The following is a 16,918-nucleotide window of genomic DNA, read 5'->3' as shown; positions in this document are numbered from 1 at the left end:
TTCAGTGGACATTCTCTCAAGTCAAATGAATATGTTCTTTAGAGTCTGATGATGAATATTTTGATGCTGAAGACGGAGATACACAGACTGGTAAAAGTGTGAGAAGTTCAGAATTAAAAAAAGGTGCAGAGGCCCCAAATGAGGAGCTCATTAATCTTTTACTAAAGTTTGAAATTAAAGAGGTATGTATTTTTGTTTTGTCCATAAATAAATATATTGTTGTCATCACTATCCTTGTAAACTATCTCATGCTAGATCCAAACATTAAGTAGTATATTTAAAATGGAAGATACTGTGTCTCACTACTTTTTAACACACACACACAGACACACACACAGTTCCAAGAAAATGAAATGTTATTTTGTAAAAACTGATATGAGAGTGATCTATACTGTATCTAATCTATTCTGGAAAAGCTCAAGATACCTAAATGGGATTTTCTTTTCTATAGAAAATGTCTGTGACATGTTTACATTAATTTTTTTTACTTTTAAGCTTAATAGTATTGCTCATTGTTATAATTCAGAAAAGTGTAAACAACCTAATTTTCAGCATGTCTTTATATCCATTAAAAGTCATGTAATAAAAGGAAACATTGACATGGAAAGATGTTTATAAAATATCATTATTTTGGAGAAAAAAGAGATTATAATACCAAGGACATTATGGTTCTATTTAGAAATTACGCATGCATTTTTTTCTTTGATAATGCATGATGGACTGCACATCTCTGTACAGTGGAATTATATATAGTTTCTTATTTATGCCTGTTTGCTTTTACATATACTCTAAATTTTTAATAATAAATATGCATTGCCTTAATAAAACACAAAGGTCTAAAAAGATGTTTCTTATTGACTGCTTTATATCCCAGTGTGAGATGATGTCCTAAAATGTAATGTCAGAAATACCAGATTTTATTGTGTATATAGATCCCTCTAAGTATTATTGGTATTTGTTTTAAGGAAATATGTATTATTTATCTTTAGCCTCCCTTGACTTCTCTCTTTCTTTCATATGCCCATCTAAAATAACAGAAAATCCTTTGACTCTAACTTCAGAATACATTCAAGTGATTGCTCTTGTCTTGTACTGCACTGTCCAAGTCACTGTCTTGCTTAGACTAGTGCAGTAGCCTCATAATTGTCTCTCTGCTTCCATAAGGTACTCTGTTCTCAACATCGTAGCCAGAATGATCTTTTTTTTTTTTTTTTTTTTTTTAAGAGAGAGCGTGTGAGCGGGGGGTGGGTAGGGGCGGGGGTTGAAGGAGAGAAACAAGCCTGACACAGGGCTTGGTCTCAGGACCCCGAGATCATGACCTTGAGCCAAAATCAAGAGTTGGACACTTAACTGACTGAGCCACCGAGGTGCCCTCACAGTAATCCTTTCAAAGTAAAAGTCAGACATGATCTGGCTCCATCTTGATTAGAGTAAAGGGTTCAGTCCTTCCTATAGCCTGCTAGGCTTTACATGGCATACAGGTAGGTCACCCCATGTGACTTCTTTAGAGTCATCTTCAGTTCTCTTCTGCCTTGCTCACTCTGCTCCAGTCATATTTCATTCATCCCTTCAATAAATATTCATCAAGTGTCATCGTGGAGTGTACTGTTTTAGATACTGCTGTTGTAGCAGTGAGCACAACGTTTGCTTTGTGTTGTGTAACTTGCCTTTTTTCTCCCTTATATATACCAAGCACATTCTTTGTGCTTGCTGGGGTATTTTGGGGTTTTTTGTTGTTGTTGTTGTTTTGCCTGGAACACTCTTTTTCTGTATGATTTGATTCTTTACTTCTATTAGGTATTTGCTCAAGTGCCATCTTATTGGAAAGGCCTGACTACCCAATACAAGGAAACTTCACTTTTCCCCACTCCTCCTAGAATATAAGTTCCATAAGGACAAGGACCTTGTCTGTCCTGGTCACTTTGATGTTCCTGGTGGCTGGCATGGCCTCGTACATGGTAGATGATGTCCAATAAATATTTTATTGAATATTGAATGAATAAACTAAAATGATAATGGTAATCAGAATCATCTAAGAAAAAATAGTACTGTTTTTCCCAACTTGACTTCTTTTGCCATTTTGAAGTTTGAAATGTTGCCGTAGTGAAATATATTAAATTTTTTCTTTATATCTTAGTGTATGTTTAGAAAATTCCCCTCGATTACAAAAATATTTACCCACAGTTTAATATATTATGATTTCATTGCTTTCACTTAAATCATTGATCTGAAATTTACTTTGGTATAACAACTCTGTACTGAATATCTTATTATACTATATTATTGTTTCTATTTTTCAGTTGACGCTCCTAGTTTTTCTTAAGTATATATCACTGCCAGCAATGTTATTTTTGCTTTTTTTCAGTATTTACATTGTTCTAGTTATTATTGCTGCCTAACAGGTTATCCCAAAGCATGATAGCTCAAAACAACTGTTTCATTTTGCTCAGAGTATTATGGGTTAGGAATTGTGAAAGGGCCCAGCTTAGCAATTATTTTTTAAAGATTTTTATTTCTTTGAGAGAGGAGGAGGAGAGAGAGAGAGTGAGCATGAGTGGGAGCAAGGGGGGCAGAAGGAGAGGGAGAAGCTGACTCCCTGCTGAGTAGGGAGCCCGACACGGGGCTTGATCCCAGGACCCTGAGATCATGACCTGAGCCGAAGGCAGATGCTTAACCGACTGAGCTGCCCAGGCACGTCTCAGCTTACTAATTTTTGTGTATAGTTTTTCATGTGGTTGCAGTCAAATTCGCTGGAGCTACAGTGACCCGAAGTCTCAGAGGGTCTCAGAAGTGTCTCGCTCATGAGGCTGGCACTAGATACTGGCTGTTGGCTGGGAGCTCAGCTGGGACTATTCGAAATGCCTACTCATGGCCTCCTGAACATGGCAGTCTCTGGATAGTTGAACTTTTTACATGGCAGCCAGCTTCCCCTCAGTATGCATTCCCAGTTGGAAGTTTTATGGGCCTTTTTTTTTTTTTAATGATTTTTTATTATATTATGTTAGTCACCCTACAGTACATCCCCGGTTTCCGATGTAAAGTTCGATGATTCATTAGTTGCGTATAACACTCAGTGCACCATGCAATACGTGCCCTCCTTACTACCCATCTTTATGGGCCTTTTTTATCACTGGAAGTTATTATAGTGTTGCTTCCTCTGTAGTCTGTTGATTGAGTACTCACAAGCCCGTTGATATTCAAAGATAGTAGACAAAGATCTCTATCTCTTGATGGAATATCAAAGAGCTTTCATGTTTTAAAAATTGCCACATAAATGTTTTGTTTTTGATTGACAAAATATACTGGTTGTCATATCCAGAATAAATTTAAATAGGACTGTAAGAGTGAATAGTCTGTCTTACTTTTTACTTTAATGGGAATGCTTTTTTTTTTTTTTTTTAAGATTTTATTTATTTATTCGACAGAGAGACAGACAGCGAGAGAGGGAACACAGGCAGGGGGAGTGGGAGAGGAAGAAGCAGGCTCCCAGCGGAGGAGCCTGATGTGGGGCTCGATCCCAGAATGCCAGGATCATGCCCTGAGCTGAAGGCAGACACTTAACGACTGAGCCACCCAGGCGCCCCGGGAATGCTTTTTTTTTTAATCAGCAGACATGATTTAAACATGATGATAGGTTTAAACATGATAGGTTTAAACATGTAAACATGATAGGTTTAAGAAAACCATTAAGTAAGAATCCATACATTCCTGTTTCTACTAAATAGAAAAAGTAAATAAAAATTGATGTAAAATTATATCATGATTTTTATATAGATGTAGTTATATTCTGAATAATAGAATTTAAGGTGATAATTTCCTGTCATAGTAAATATCTTTATGGTAGTAAGAAAGTATGAGTAAAGTTTCTATTATTCTCGTGATGATATGTATGAAGAAAAATTTTGTTTTTAAGCATGATTCTAAAATTCATCAAGCTTTTATTGTCTGTCCTGATCTTTTAGGTGGTTTTGGAATTTACCAAACAACAGAAGGAAGAAGATACAATTCTAGTATTTAATGTTACTCATTTAGGAACAGAGGCTACAATGAGAACATTTGATATAACTGTGGTATCTTATTTAAAGAAAATCAGCTTGGATTACCATGAAATTCAAGGTAATAGTCATAAAAATAGAAATAATGGTTAATAAATGTAATATCACTGAGTATCTGAAACACTTGTGTATAAAATAATATTTATAATAAATAATAGCTAGCACTGTTTTAAGAATTTTATAAATAATAGCTCATTTAACCCTATGACAATGTTATTATCTCCAGTTTACATATGAAGAAACTAAGGCATAAATTTTACATACTTTAACCAGGGTCATACTGCTGGTTAGTGGCTAAACTGTGATTAAAACCCTGGAAGTCTGGGTTTGTATTCTTAACTACTATGATCTACTGTCTTAGAGAGTCCATATAAATCTCCTTTATATAGGGAATATTATTCTCATTTTACACAGAAAGGTTAAAGAAGGAGGGATTAAGTGGCTTATTCGAGACCATGCATCTTATGAATAGCAAAACCTAGAATTTATCTCTGATCTTATAGTATTAAAGTCTTTGTTCTTTCTATTGAATAGCATTTATATGTCAGAAGCAGTGCCAGGTTATGAAAACTAGAATGGGGGATAAAATTCATTATTTTAGAAGCTCTTGTGGTTTATTTATTTCAGTGTACATCTTGTGTGCTAATTATTTGACTATTAAGTATTTGGAATGTGTGAATCTACAGTAATTACTTAATATTTGCCTAATATTTTAGTAGAATATAAAGTCCTATTTTTGTTATTTTTTAATAGTTGAAACGAAAACACATCTCAGTTTAGAAGAAGAATGTTTTATATGTTAGTTTCTGTAAGCACTATGTTTGAATGGAGTTTACATTACTGTCTTGAGGGCAAAATGTAAAAAATTTGCTAGGCTGTTTTTTGCTTTAGGGAAGGTTATGACCTTGAAGGTGAAGTGAAAATTCTGAGATTTCTCAGGAGCAGGAGTTATAGAACTGAAAATAATGAAGTTGGATAAAACGGTGTATAAATCACCTCTACAGCTTTTTGAGGCCGTTCCTTCGTATGTCTATGTGAAGGATATAGAGGACATCCAATAGTGTATCTGTAGTTTTAAAAATTAAAAGAAATTTAGCAATTCCCCTCCCTAGAAAATACTTTCTTTTCTAATAAGCCTTCTCTCTTAGCCTAAGCAAAGGAAAATTATTTAAATTTCTTTAATATGAATGAAATATTCTTAGAATTTTATAGCTCAATAAGGTATTACATATTTTTGTAGTTCAGTCTTGTTTATATGGTTGCGAAAGCTGAAGTTGAGTATCTCCTAGTAAGGGTTGAAAGGAACTAGAATTAATTTTTCTTAATTCTTAACTCTTAATTAACTTGTAGTCTTTCTACTGCTGTACAAATGCACATATGTCCTTAAAAATATCTAGGGAGGTATTATTTTTGAACACAGATGTAAAATCAAATGAAAATAAATATACATTTTTCAAGTAAGTTGGATGCTAAAGGTAAGGTCAATATTTAGATTGGTTTATTTATTCACCAGTGCATGAAAATATGTGCAGATAGTCTTTTAAAGCTTAATTAACAACATTTTTTAAAAAGAAAAAGATACCCAGAAAATTCCAATCTTAAAAAAAGAGCAATTTATTTGAAACACTTTTTTCTTTTTCTTTAATCTAGGATCCAAAAAGAAGCCCCTTCACTTGATTAGCTCTTCTGATAAACCTGGATTAGATCTCTTAAAAGTGGAATATGTTAAGGTAAGGACCATAAAATGTTTGCATATTTATTGTATACTCTAAACTGTCCTCTGGAAGGAAAAAGATGACAGCAGATTGGTAAATGATCTGGATGTTTGTCATAGGTTTTAATCATAGGGATATCCACTATTTCTCTGAACACTTTCATATTACACTTTCTCTTTGACGTAAGTACAAGACTAGGACGAGTAAGAAGCTACCAAGCTCCCTGTCCTCAAAGATGGAAGCTTGGGATGAACTAGGATGCACTCCTGTCTCTTGGGGCATATTCACCTGCCTGTATTCGTTGTATATGTAGGTGAGATTTGACTGAGTATCCTTCATTAAAAGGGATAAAGTCAAATTTGATTGGAAGAGAACTGCCAGGATTGGGGGAGACTCAAAAAAATATATGAGAAATGCTGAAGGAAGTAATGGTATTTAGCTTCATTCAAGATTAGTTGATTTGTTTAATCATTCAACAACTATTTATTGAATGTCTTTGTCAGGTTCTTTTAGGCACTTGGGATATAGAGATGAAAAACATTCCCTGTTTTCTAGGAAATTATGGACTTGTAGGAAGATAGACAAGTAGATAAAAATTGAAATATATTGTGATTGATTCTCTCACAAAGAAGAGCATTAAGTTTTATTGCATTAAAGAGTCAGAGATGGACACCTGGCTGGCTCAGTTGGTTAAGCATCTGCCTTCAGCTCAGGTCATGACCTTGAGGTCCTGGGATCGAGCCCCGCTTGTGGCTCCCTACTCAGCTGGGAGTCTACTTCTCCCTCATCCTCTGCTTCCTCCTGCCCCTGCTCATGCTCTCTCTCCCTCTCAAATAAATATATAGAATCTTAAAGAAAAGAAAAAAAGAGGCAGAGAAACTGGCCTAGCCAGAAGGCTTCTCACAAGAGGTAAAATTGAATTTACTGTGGATGTTCCTAAGAGACAGAACTTGAACCAATAGATAATTATGAAGGGAGACAGATTTTTGACTTAGTATGAAGACCTAATTAAATCAAATTTCTCTTAAGATTGAATTTGTAAGAAAATGAGGTTTCTTTCACTGGAGAGAACCTAAAATAGACTTCCCAAAGATATAAAATGGACTCTGGATGGGCTAGATGACCTTTAAGCCTGTTGGCCTTCGGAGTTTATAATTCTGGTCTCTAGCTGTAGTTTCCCAGAAGTGAATGTTACCGTGGTCTTCCATATTTGAAGAGGAGAACAAATTCGCATGACTGTAATAAATAATTTGGCTATAAATTTAAAATAATGACAATAAAATTAATTATATAATATACATAAAATTACAGTTCTGAATAATTTAAAAAATTAAAGATCATAAATAAGTGATTTATTTACTTGGGTCTTAAATCCTTCTTTAGAACTTTTGTTCTTTTTTTTAGGCTGATAAGAATGGACCCAGTTTTCAAACCACCTTTGAAAAAACTGAACAAACACTTAAGGTAAGAAATTTTTTTAAAACAATATACCTTTTTTGAAAATAACTTACTGTGAAAGGCTCCAGTATCCTTTGAGGAATAATGACTGAGTAATTTGATAAAATTATCAAGAACCAATAAAAGTTATAAATTAATCTCATAGATACCTTCCATGCTCTATATTTACCTTTGAGTATCATAGAGCTGGTGTTTTAACTTACTGTAGCACATCCTAATTATTTCTTATAAAGGGAATGCTATAGATGATGGAACTTTGATTTACAAAAAAACAACAGGATTTTAAACAAATCATACTATATACTGCTGTTTAATTATGCAGGGCTGAGAAAGTATGTGAAAAACAAGGAGAGATGTTGAGTACTTCTGGAGCCACACTAAGGTAGTCACATGGAGGAAGAGGAGACAAAATGTAGTCGTGGGTTACATGAAAAAGATAATCAGAGATAGGAATTTTAGGTTACACTTTTGAGAGATGGGAGAATTTGTTGAATATTTATAGTTTTTTATATCCACTTAGTGCTTTGAGGTAATAAAAGGAAATTCTTTTATATAAGCAAAGATTTTTTAAAAAACTTTCATTTGCTACTAGAAAACCACATATTCCTGACAGCAATTTTTGTTGGTGTCTTAGCTTTCTGGAGTCATTGTTTTAAAAAATGTTAACTTATTTTTATAAAAGATATATTATCTGTCTGTCTATTTAAATGATAGGGCCATTATGGTTTTAGAAGATCACTTAGTAACTGAGAACTCACTTATTATTGTACTTGTTATATTTAAATCTCATGAATATCACATTTGAAATCATTTCTTGACCTAGTATTAACACATGGTGATTTTGGAGTTTCATGGTTTAACTTACATGTTTTATGTAATCATAATAGAGAGTCCATTGAAGATTCAAAAATATGATGGATATCGGGATGGCCATGACAAGCAGATTATAGGCTCCATGTTAATTATGTTTGGGAAATGGAGTAATTAGGTTACTTTGATATTCATAGGAACTCTAAATATGTGTAAGTGTGATTCACTCTATCTGTATTTTCTGTTTAAGGAGTCTGGGCTGTGGATCTTGATCTCCTCTCTCTTCCTTCCAAGCTGTAAAAGCAGTGATATGAGTCCAGCTAGAAGCCTTTCTGGTCCATCATGGATATTATGGGTATAATTGGCCTGGAAAACTAATTTTCTTTTTAAAAAATTTCTAGGTGGCGTTTTCATCTTTAAATCTGTTGCTGCAAACACAAGCTCTTCTGTCTTCTATTAATTACCTGACAACCATACTCCCATCCAATGACCAAGGAAGTGATTCCAAAGAAGTGCAAGTTTCAGATGAGAAGCAACAAAAAAATTCAGCTCTACAGAAAGGTATGAAAAACACTTTGTTTCTTGTTAACAAACATGTTAGAATCCTAGAGAGAAATGGGGACTCTTAGAGATCATTTAGTTCAGTCTTTTGTGTGCCATTTTCCCCACTTTGTCCTTTTCTTCAAACAAAATCATATGTGGGTAACTGCTATATAAGGTGAAGGTAACTAATACTGTTGCTTTAAAAAAAAATACCTGTTTTTGTTCTTTGGTGGTGGTGGGGATGCTTTAGGTGGATAATCAGGAAGAATACCTATATTTACATTGAGCTCTTCCTCTCCTGTCAGTGGCCCCTGAAGAGACTCCACAGAGGGTTAGTCTTCCCTTCCATTTTACGGTTAAGGAAGTAAGACCCAGAGACATGAGGTTTAGCAGTGCAGGGATAGCATCTAGTTGGTCAAGAGCCCAGATTTTGGATCAGAAAGAATTCAGCTTAAATCCTGCCTCTGCTACTTAAATTATGTGACCATAGGCACATTATTTAACTTCTCTGAGTTTCAGTGTCCTTATGTTATTTATTTTGTGGTTTTTTCTTGCTTTTAAATTATAAAAGTAACATATCTCAATATGAAAAATGCAAACCGTACAGAGTATATAAAGCAAAAAAAAAATATTTGAAATCTTTAGGAACTTGAGAATTTTATAATTTTTAAAAACAGAACTGTGGATCACTTAATCTAAGGAAGAAACCTTACAGAGTTTGAATTACTAGACTCCCATGTGATATAATGCTTTGTTTTATTTTTAGTGATTTTATCCTCTAAAGATAGGGACATTATTGACTTCAGGCTGTTTGCCAAATTGAATGCTTTCTGTGTCACTGTTTGCGATGAGAAGAACAATATTGCTGAAATCAAGATTCAAGGTAAAAGTTTTCACACTGTTAAAAATTATTTAAAAGATAGTTTTTTTTTTTAATATTAAAGAATATACAAACGGAGGGCGCCGAGCTGTGAAAACTGTATAGTTTTTTTATGACGTACTTGAACTGCATGTTTCCTTTGCTCTTTGGGATGTAGATGCTGGTCAGAATCTGACCATCAAATTGAAACACACAAGGTAGTATTTTGAATCTTTCTGGGAGTTGTCTTGGTGGTGAAAAGAGATACTAATGTCCATGTGGGGATGCTGTTGATGGGCTAGGATAGACGCCAACCCAGAATTCAGGTTAAGGTCTATGAATGTGCTTTATCTTGGTACAAATGCAAACAACCTCGTAATGAAGAGAAAACATATGAGCCCATGATGTCTTTCAGGCAAAATCTGCTCAAACTAATCTAACTCTGTCTTTGCCAGCTCACTGTGATCTGATAAACATAAAGAATATATTTAATGAAATTCTTGAATAACTTAAAGACCAAAAAATTACGGCTTTTTTGTTGTTGTTCTTTCCCAGTTGGCAGTGCATCTATAGTGAATTCGATTCATGAAACTTAGAGCTTCTATGTAAATAACTGGATATAAGATATAAAGGATTTCCTAAAATCCTGAGATAATCAGTTTGTACCAGGTGTAGTTTTTTCAGAAGGTTGAAAAGTCAGGTAACTGACTTACAATGAATTTATAAGTTTCATTGTTTATAACACTAAAAATATATAATATTGCCACTTCTTTATCAGTTGGGAGTTCAAATATAGCTAAGTTTTAAAAAATCTCACCCCCAAATAAAATTACAAATGAAAAGAAATATCTTAAAATTTTATTATGGTAGGTCTTTAGAAATTATAATAATATAATTTTTTTTTTCAGGTCTTGATTCTTCTCTTTCTCTTCAGTCAAGAAAACAGTCACTGTTTGCCAGACTGGAAAATATTATTGTCACAGATGTTGATCCTAAGACAGTCCATAAAAAAGTAGGTGTAATAAATAAATAGCTAATATGTTTTGATAATTGAATATGAGATTTTAATTTTAAATATACTTTAAGAAATATTAAATATATTTTGTTACACAAATGTTTGTTTCTATAATGATTAAAAATATAAGCCCCTTTTAAATGAGACTAATTTTGTCATTATCCTCTTGGACAGAGTACATTCAACTCTCTGCTTTTCAGGCTGTATCAATAATGGGAAATGAAGTTTTTCATTTTAACTTGGATTTGTATCCAGATGCTACTGAGGGAGAGTCCTATACTGACATGTCCAAAGTGGATGGTGTGGTATCACTGAATGTTGGCTGTATTCAGATTGTCTATCTTCAGAAATTCCTCATGTCACTTCTGGTAAAATCTCTATTTATATATTGATTTTTCAACTTAGAAATACTTAAGTTTGGTAGTTATGATTGCAGATCTTACAAACTTTGGATTTTAGGGTGTGCGTTGTTTTGATTATAGATGGTATTTATGTATTAATGTAGAGGTCAAAACCTCTTTTTAACAGCTGAAGTCTGAGTCATTTAATTAGATTTTTGTCTAGAACTGGAATTATTTTTTGCCAGAACATAGTGAAACCAAAGTTTCAAGTAAAAAAATACTGAAAATGCTTTTTTCCCCCTTCTGTTTCTCAAATACCCTAGCCTTTATTAGGTAGCTCATAAACACAGACGGATGATTGGTGATTCCTTCCTAATTCTAGATAAATAAGACTCAATTGAAAGTTATGTACAGGAAAAAAAATAGCACAGAGATAAAAAAAGGAAGATTGCATTATTAACGATGTGCTTGTTGTCTGTTTTTCTCCTTTTATACTTTGTGTCTACAGAACTTCCTGAGCAATTTCCAGACAGCCAAAGAGGCTCTAAGTGCTGCCACTGCTCAGGCTGCAGAAAAGGCTGCCAGAAGTGTGAAAGATCTTGCCCAGAGGAGTTTTCGTGTTTCTATCAATATTGATCTGAAAGCACCGGTTATAGTCATCCCACAGTCTTCCATTTCCACTAATGCGGTAGTGGTCGATCTTGGGCTAATCAGAGTTCAAAATCAGTTCAGCCTGGTGTCTGGGGAAGACTTTTTAAACCCTCCAGTAATTGATAGAATGGATGTGCAGCTAACAAAGCTCAAGCTCTCTAGGTATCCTCTCTTTTTCAGTAATTTTGGATTTAAGTATTACTTAACGTTTTCCATGAAATTTTGTGTACATTGAAATTCATACCCACAGTGCTTCTTTTGCACAGAATTGTTTGTTTATTCATCTTTTAAAAAAGATTTTATTTATTTGTTAGAAAGAGTGAGAGAAAGCATGAGCAGGGGGGTGGGGTGAGGGAGAAACAGGTTCCCTGCTGAAGACGTGGAGCTTGATCCCAGGACTCCGGGATCATGACCTGAGCCAAAGGCAGACGCTTAAACGAATGGACACCCAAGGGCCCCTGAATTGTTTATTTTTTAATCAAGTTTTTATTTTGAAAAATTTCAAACTTACAGAAAAATTCCAAAAATATTACCATGGACACACTTATAATCTTCACCTAGGTTCACCAGTTGTTTACATTTGCTTTAACTCTTAAGTGTATGCTATTATTATCATTTAAAACATCTTTTTAATTTAATTTTTCCAGTTGAGATGAAATTTACATATTATCTTAGTTTCATGTGCATGATTGCTGTTTGTATATAGTGTGAAACAGTCTCCACGAGAAGTCTAGTTAACATTCATCACTGCACATAGTTATAATTCTTTTTCTTGTGATGATCTTTTAAGATCTATTTTCTTAGAAACTTTAAAATATACAATACAGTATTATTAGCTGGCCACCTTGCTGTACATTAAATCCCTAGGACTTAATTAATTTTATAACTGGAAGTTAAAATATTTTTTGCTGAACCTTTTGAGTATAGATATCTTAACCCTTTGCTCTAAATGCTTTAGCATGTGTCTCCTAAGAGCAAGAACATATATCCTCTTATATAACCATAATGCAAGTATCAAATTCTGGAAATTTAACACAGATCCAGGATTATATCTAATATTCAGTCAATATTCAGATTTTTCCAGTTGTTCCAGTAGTTTCCATTATAGTAATTTCCCCCTTGATCCAGGATCACGTTTGGCATTTAATTATATCCTATGCTACTGAGGAGGATTTCTGTACTGTTAGGTACTTGCTCTGGAATAGTTCTTCAGCCTTTCTTAGTCTTTCATGATGATGACAGTTTTGAAGAGTGCAGTCTATTTTTTTCAGGGAATGTCTCTCAATTTGGTTTTGTCTGAGTGATTCTTCATGATTTAATTGAGCTTGTATAGTTTTATAAGTATCTGTGTAAGTAATGATGTATCTGTAGAGCTCCCACCAGATGAATATGAAAGTCTCTATACATTTTAAAATCATTTTCTACCCCATCCAAAGAGATTTAACTATCCCAAATAAAAAAGGAAAATTATAAGGCAAGTCTAGAAAATAATCATGGAGAAGAGCTTTATCAAACTCTTTAAAAAATGCTAACTGTTCATCTTGCCATTTAAAAAAAAATCTCTGTATCAATACATATATCAGTCCTTGTACAGCTATATTTGATGATTCCCCCATATATTCAACAATATGAATTTCTTTTTAAAATTTAATCCATGTGTGACCTGCTGTTTGAAGAAGAAGGTTTTCTTAATGGCTGATTGTATATCGTGTATTTTAATCTGTCCCTAAAGTGAATTATTGATTTAGGTTAGTAAATACTTAAATATGTTTCAAATCAATGTTTAGAGCAGCAACTTTTGATTCTGTGTCTTTTTAATGATAAGTTGCTTTTCTCTCCTATGTTTATGCATCAATTATATTTTTCATTAGGACAGTGATCCAGCCAGGCATCTCCCATCCTGATATTCAGCTCTTGCACCCTGTTAACTTGGAATTTTCTGTAAATCGGAACCTAGCTGCATCTTGGTATCACAAAGTGCCTGTTGTAGAAATTAAAGGACATCTTGAATCAATGAATGTAAGTATATGAGTGAAAAAAAGCTCCTTACTGAAATTTTAGATTCTGAAAACTTTCTTAGTATAAATCAATATGATACGTGAAATTTTTTACTGATTGGTACACAAAAATTTCAATGAGATGTTGTCCAAAAAGATGTTTATTATTTAGCAGAATTTAATCTTCAGTTAAGTGTTACTTAACATTTATGTATGTATGTATCTATGTACAATTGACATACAATATGAGTTTTGGCTGTATAACAGTGATTCAACGTTTATATACATTGCATGGTTTTTGTTTTGTTTGTTTTTTAGATTCCACATATAAGTAAAATCTTGCTGTATTTGTCTTTCTCTGACTTACATCATTAGGCATAAGTGTTTTTGTTTTCTTTGGGTAGATAAGCAGTAGTGGAATTGCTGGATCACATGGTAGTTCTATTTTATTTTTTTTTAGGAACCTCCATACTATATTCCATAGTGGCTGTACCAGTTTACATTCCTATCAGCACGGCCTGTGGGTTCCCTTTTCTCCACATCCTTGCTAGTACTAGCTGTTTCTTATCTTTTGGGTAATAGCCATTCTGAGAGGTGTGAGGTGATGTCTAACTGTGGTTTTGATTTGCATTTCCCTGATGACTAGTGATGTTGAGCATCTTTTCATGTACGTGTTGGTCATTTCTGTGTCTCTTGGAAGAATGCCTATTCAGGTCCTTTGCTCATTTTTTAACCAGATTGTTTTTTTTTTTATTACTGAGTTGTATGAGTTCTTTATATATTTTGGATATTAATTGCTTATCAGATATATGATTTGCAAATATCTTTTCCCATTCAGTCGGTTGCCTTTTTATTTTAATAATGCTTCTTTTTCTGTACAGAAAGAAGCTTTTTGGTTGATGTAGTTCCAATTGGTTACTTTTCCTTTTGTTGCTCTTGTCTTTAGAGTCAGATCTAAGGAAAAATCTTTAAGACCAATATTAAGGAGCTTAACACCTTTTTTTTTTTTTTTTAAAGGAGCACTATGGTTTCAGGTCTCATATTCAAGACTTTCATCCATTGGAGTTAATTTTTGTATATAGTGTAAGAAAGTGGTCCGGTTTCATTCTTTTAAATGTAGCAGTTAAATTTGAACACATCCCAAACTCTTCATTCCCCCCCAACAGAGTTTGTTTTTGATGTCACTTTTTACATATTTTATTTTTACTACTTTTGTTTTTTGACATTTTTAGTAGTTTTATAAGTAATTAATCTATTACCTTTACTATATATTTCCCTTTTCCAGTGAGATTTTTACTTTCATATGTTTTCTCTTTATTAATTAGTGCCAATTCTTTTCATCTTAAAGAAGTCTTTTTTGGAATTCTTATAAGGCTGGTTTAGTGGTTATGAACTCCTTTAGCTTTTGCTTGTCTGAGAAACACTGTATCTCTCTTTCTATTAGAATGATAAACTTGCTGGGTAGAGTATTCTTGGTTGGAAATTTTTTTTTAGTACTTTGAATATGTCATTCTACTTCTTTGGCTTGTAAAGTTTCTGCTAAGAAGCGCTAAGATTCTCTATCTTTAATTTTTGACATTTTAATTATAATGTGTCTTGGTGTAGTGCTTCTTGGATTCATCTTTTTTGGTACCCTCTGGGCTTCCTGGATGTCTGTTTTCTTCCCTAGGTTAAGGAAGTTTTCAGGCATTATTTCTTCAAAAAGTTGTCTGCCCCTTTCCTCTCTCTTCTCCTCTGAGACCTCTATAATGTTGATGTTCTTTTGTTCATTGTTGTCCCCAAAGTCCCTTAAGACAGCTTCATTTTTAAAAATTTTTTAAAATGCTGTTGTTGCTTTGTCTCGGTGAGTTCTATTGCTTTATCTTCCTGTTCACTAATCTGTTCTCCTTCATCCAGTCTGCTGCTAAACCCCTCTACTGTATTTTTCAGTTCAATTTTTGTATCTTTAGTTCTCTGACTTCTATTTGGTACTTTCTTATATTTTATATCTCCTTGTTGAAGTTTCCGTTGTGTTCATCCATTCTCTTCCTGAGTTCCGTGAGTATCTTTATGATCATAACTTTAATTCTTTATCAGATAGATTGCTTATCTCCATACCATTAAGATGTTTTTCTGAGGTTTTGTCTTATTCTTTAATTTGAAAATGCTTGTTTCCTCATTTTGCTTGACTTTCTGTGTTTGTTCCTGTATATTAGGTAAAATAGCTGCTTTTTTCATTTTTTTTCTTGCATGAATGGCCTTGTTTAGGTGATCGTCCTTCTCCTTCAACCTTGCCATAGCTTGTGGTTGTCTCTTGAACTGTCGTAGTTGTCTAAGCCACCTGAATTATTATTGGTATGCCCTTATTATTTAGTGTATACCAAGATCTGTCAGTGGATCCAAGGGGAGGAATATTATTTAGCACCTAGTTTCAGGCTGATTGGAAGCCAGACCCTCAGGCAACAGCTTTTGAAATATGCCAAGTGTATACAGTCCTGTGAGACTGCGATCATAATCCCTGCTGGGCTCAAGATGGGAGATCTGGAAGTCTCCATTGAGCAACAACTGAAAAAATTGATGTATTGCATTGGTGTATAAATGAGTGTATGAACTCCTTTCTGGAAAGTCTTGTCTAGTTATGATGAGGCCAAGGGGATGTGCAAGGCTGTTGTCTCCCTGCTTTCATACTCTGAAAGCTCTTCCTTAATCTCTAGGTGTGTGGGAAACCTGAAGTCTGTCCCTTAGGCTGATGCTCCAGGTTGAGTGAATAGGTCTTTTTCACAGACCGAGGTTGTGTTTCAGTCTGCTGTCTGTGCATTGCCCTGCTGGCTTTAGGACACCTTGTGAGTGTAGGGTACAGAGCATGCTCAGTGGCTTCAGAAAGGCAGTGGGAAAATGTCTTGACTGCATGTGCCCATGAGCTTCAGCAGCAAAACAGGCTAGTGCCTTGTATGTCTGTGTACTGACTTTAGGCTAGGAGTGGGAAAATGCCGGCACTGCTCACCAGCTCCAACCATGGGCGTGTTGCAAATGCCTGCACTTGCAAACTTTAGCTGGGAAGTGGGAGAACTCCACCGCAGTTTTCCTCTCTGGCCCAGCCAGGTTGCGAGGGAGCACTTCAATTGCCAGTGCACTCCAGCCTCAGCAAGTATCATGACTACTCTCCCACTCATCCCAGCAAGGCTCTGGGAAGGTGCTAGGTCTGAGCTCTCCTGTCTATGCTAGCGAGCTATGTGGAGAGTGCAACAGCGGCTCTGCTAGCATGTCAGTTTCCCAGAAGTATTTCACATGTCTCCTGCTCTTTCGGCCAGTGCCCCCAGATCAGCAAGTGGATTTCCCTCAAATATAGTCTAGGTGCTTTTCAAACTGCTGTTTTTTCACTGAATCTTGGGACAAGCCATTTAAGAGGGGAATCTCATTTTGGGACCCCTGGAGGTCATCCATGTTGGTTTTCCAAGCCAGACTTTCTGGGGCCTTCTCACTGTGGTGTAGATC

The 16,918-nt window shown here is 34.6% G+C and overlaps 1 protein-coding gene across 2 annotated transcripts in view; it reads left to right on the top strand.

Moving 5' to 3' along the window:
• The window catches only part of VPS13C (vacuolar protein sorting 13 homolog C), a 171,892-nt gene that overhangs the window by 64,963 nt on the left and 90,011 nt on the right, over positions 1 to 16,918 (top strand). For both annotated transcript variants that reach the window (XM_026518614.4, XM_048219822.2), the window contains 10 exons: positions 43 to 182; positions 3,963 to 4,116; positions 5,706 to 5,785; positions 7,175 to 7,234; positions 8,440 to 8,599; positions 9,348 to 9,464; positions 10,349 to 10,452; positions 10,656 to 10,823; positions 11,305 to 11,609; positions 13,319 to 13,466. In XM_026518614.4, the coding sequence (XP_026374399.2) occupies positions 43 to 182; positions 3,963 to 4,116; positions 5,706 to 5,785; positions 7,175 to 7,234; positions 8,440 to 8,599; positions 9,348 to 9,464; positions 10,349 to 10,452; positions 10,656 to 10,823; positions 11,305 to 11,609; positions 13,319 to 13,466 (1,436 nt within the window). The remainder of the gene's footprint in view (positions 1 to 42; positions 183 to 3,962; positions 4,117 to 5,705; positions 5,786 to 7,174; positions 7,235 to 8,439; positions 8,600 to 9,347; positions 9,465 to 10,348; positions 10,453 to 10,655; positions 10,824 to 11,304; positions 11,610 to 13,318; positions 13,467 to 16,918) is intronic.

This window comes from Ursus arctos, unplaced genomic scaffold (assembly GCF_023065955.2).
Source record: "Ursus arctos isolate Adak ecotype North America unplaced genomic scaffold, UrsArc2.0 scaffold_36, whole genome shotgun sequence".
In the NCBI taxonomy this organism is placed as follows: Eukaryota; Metazoa; Chordata; class Mammalia; order Carnivora; family Ursidae; genus Ursus; species Ursus arctos.
This window is presented reverse-complemented; position numbering and strand designations above follow the sequence as displayed.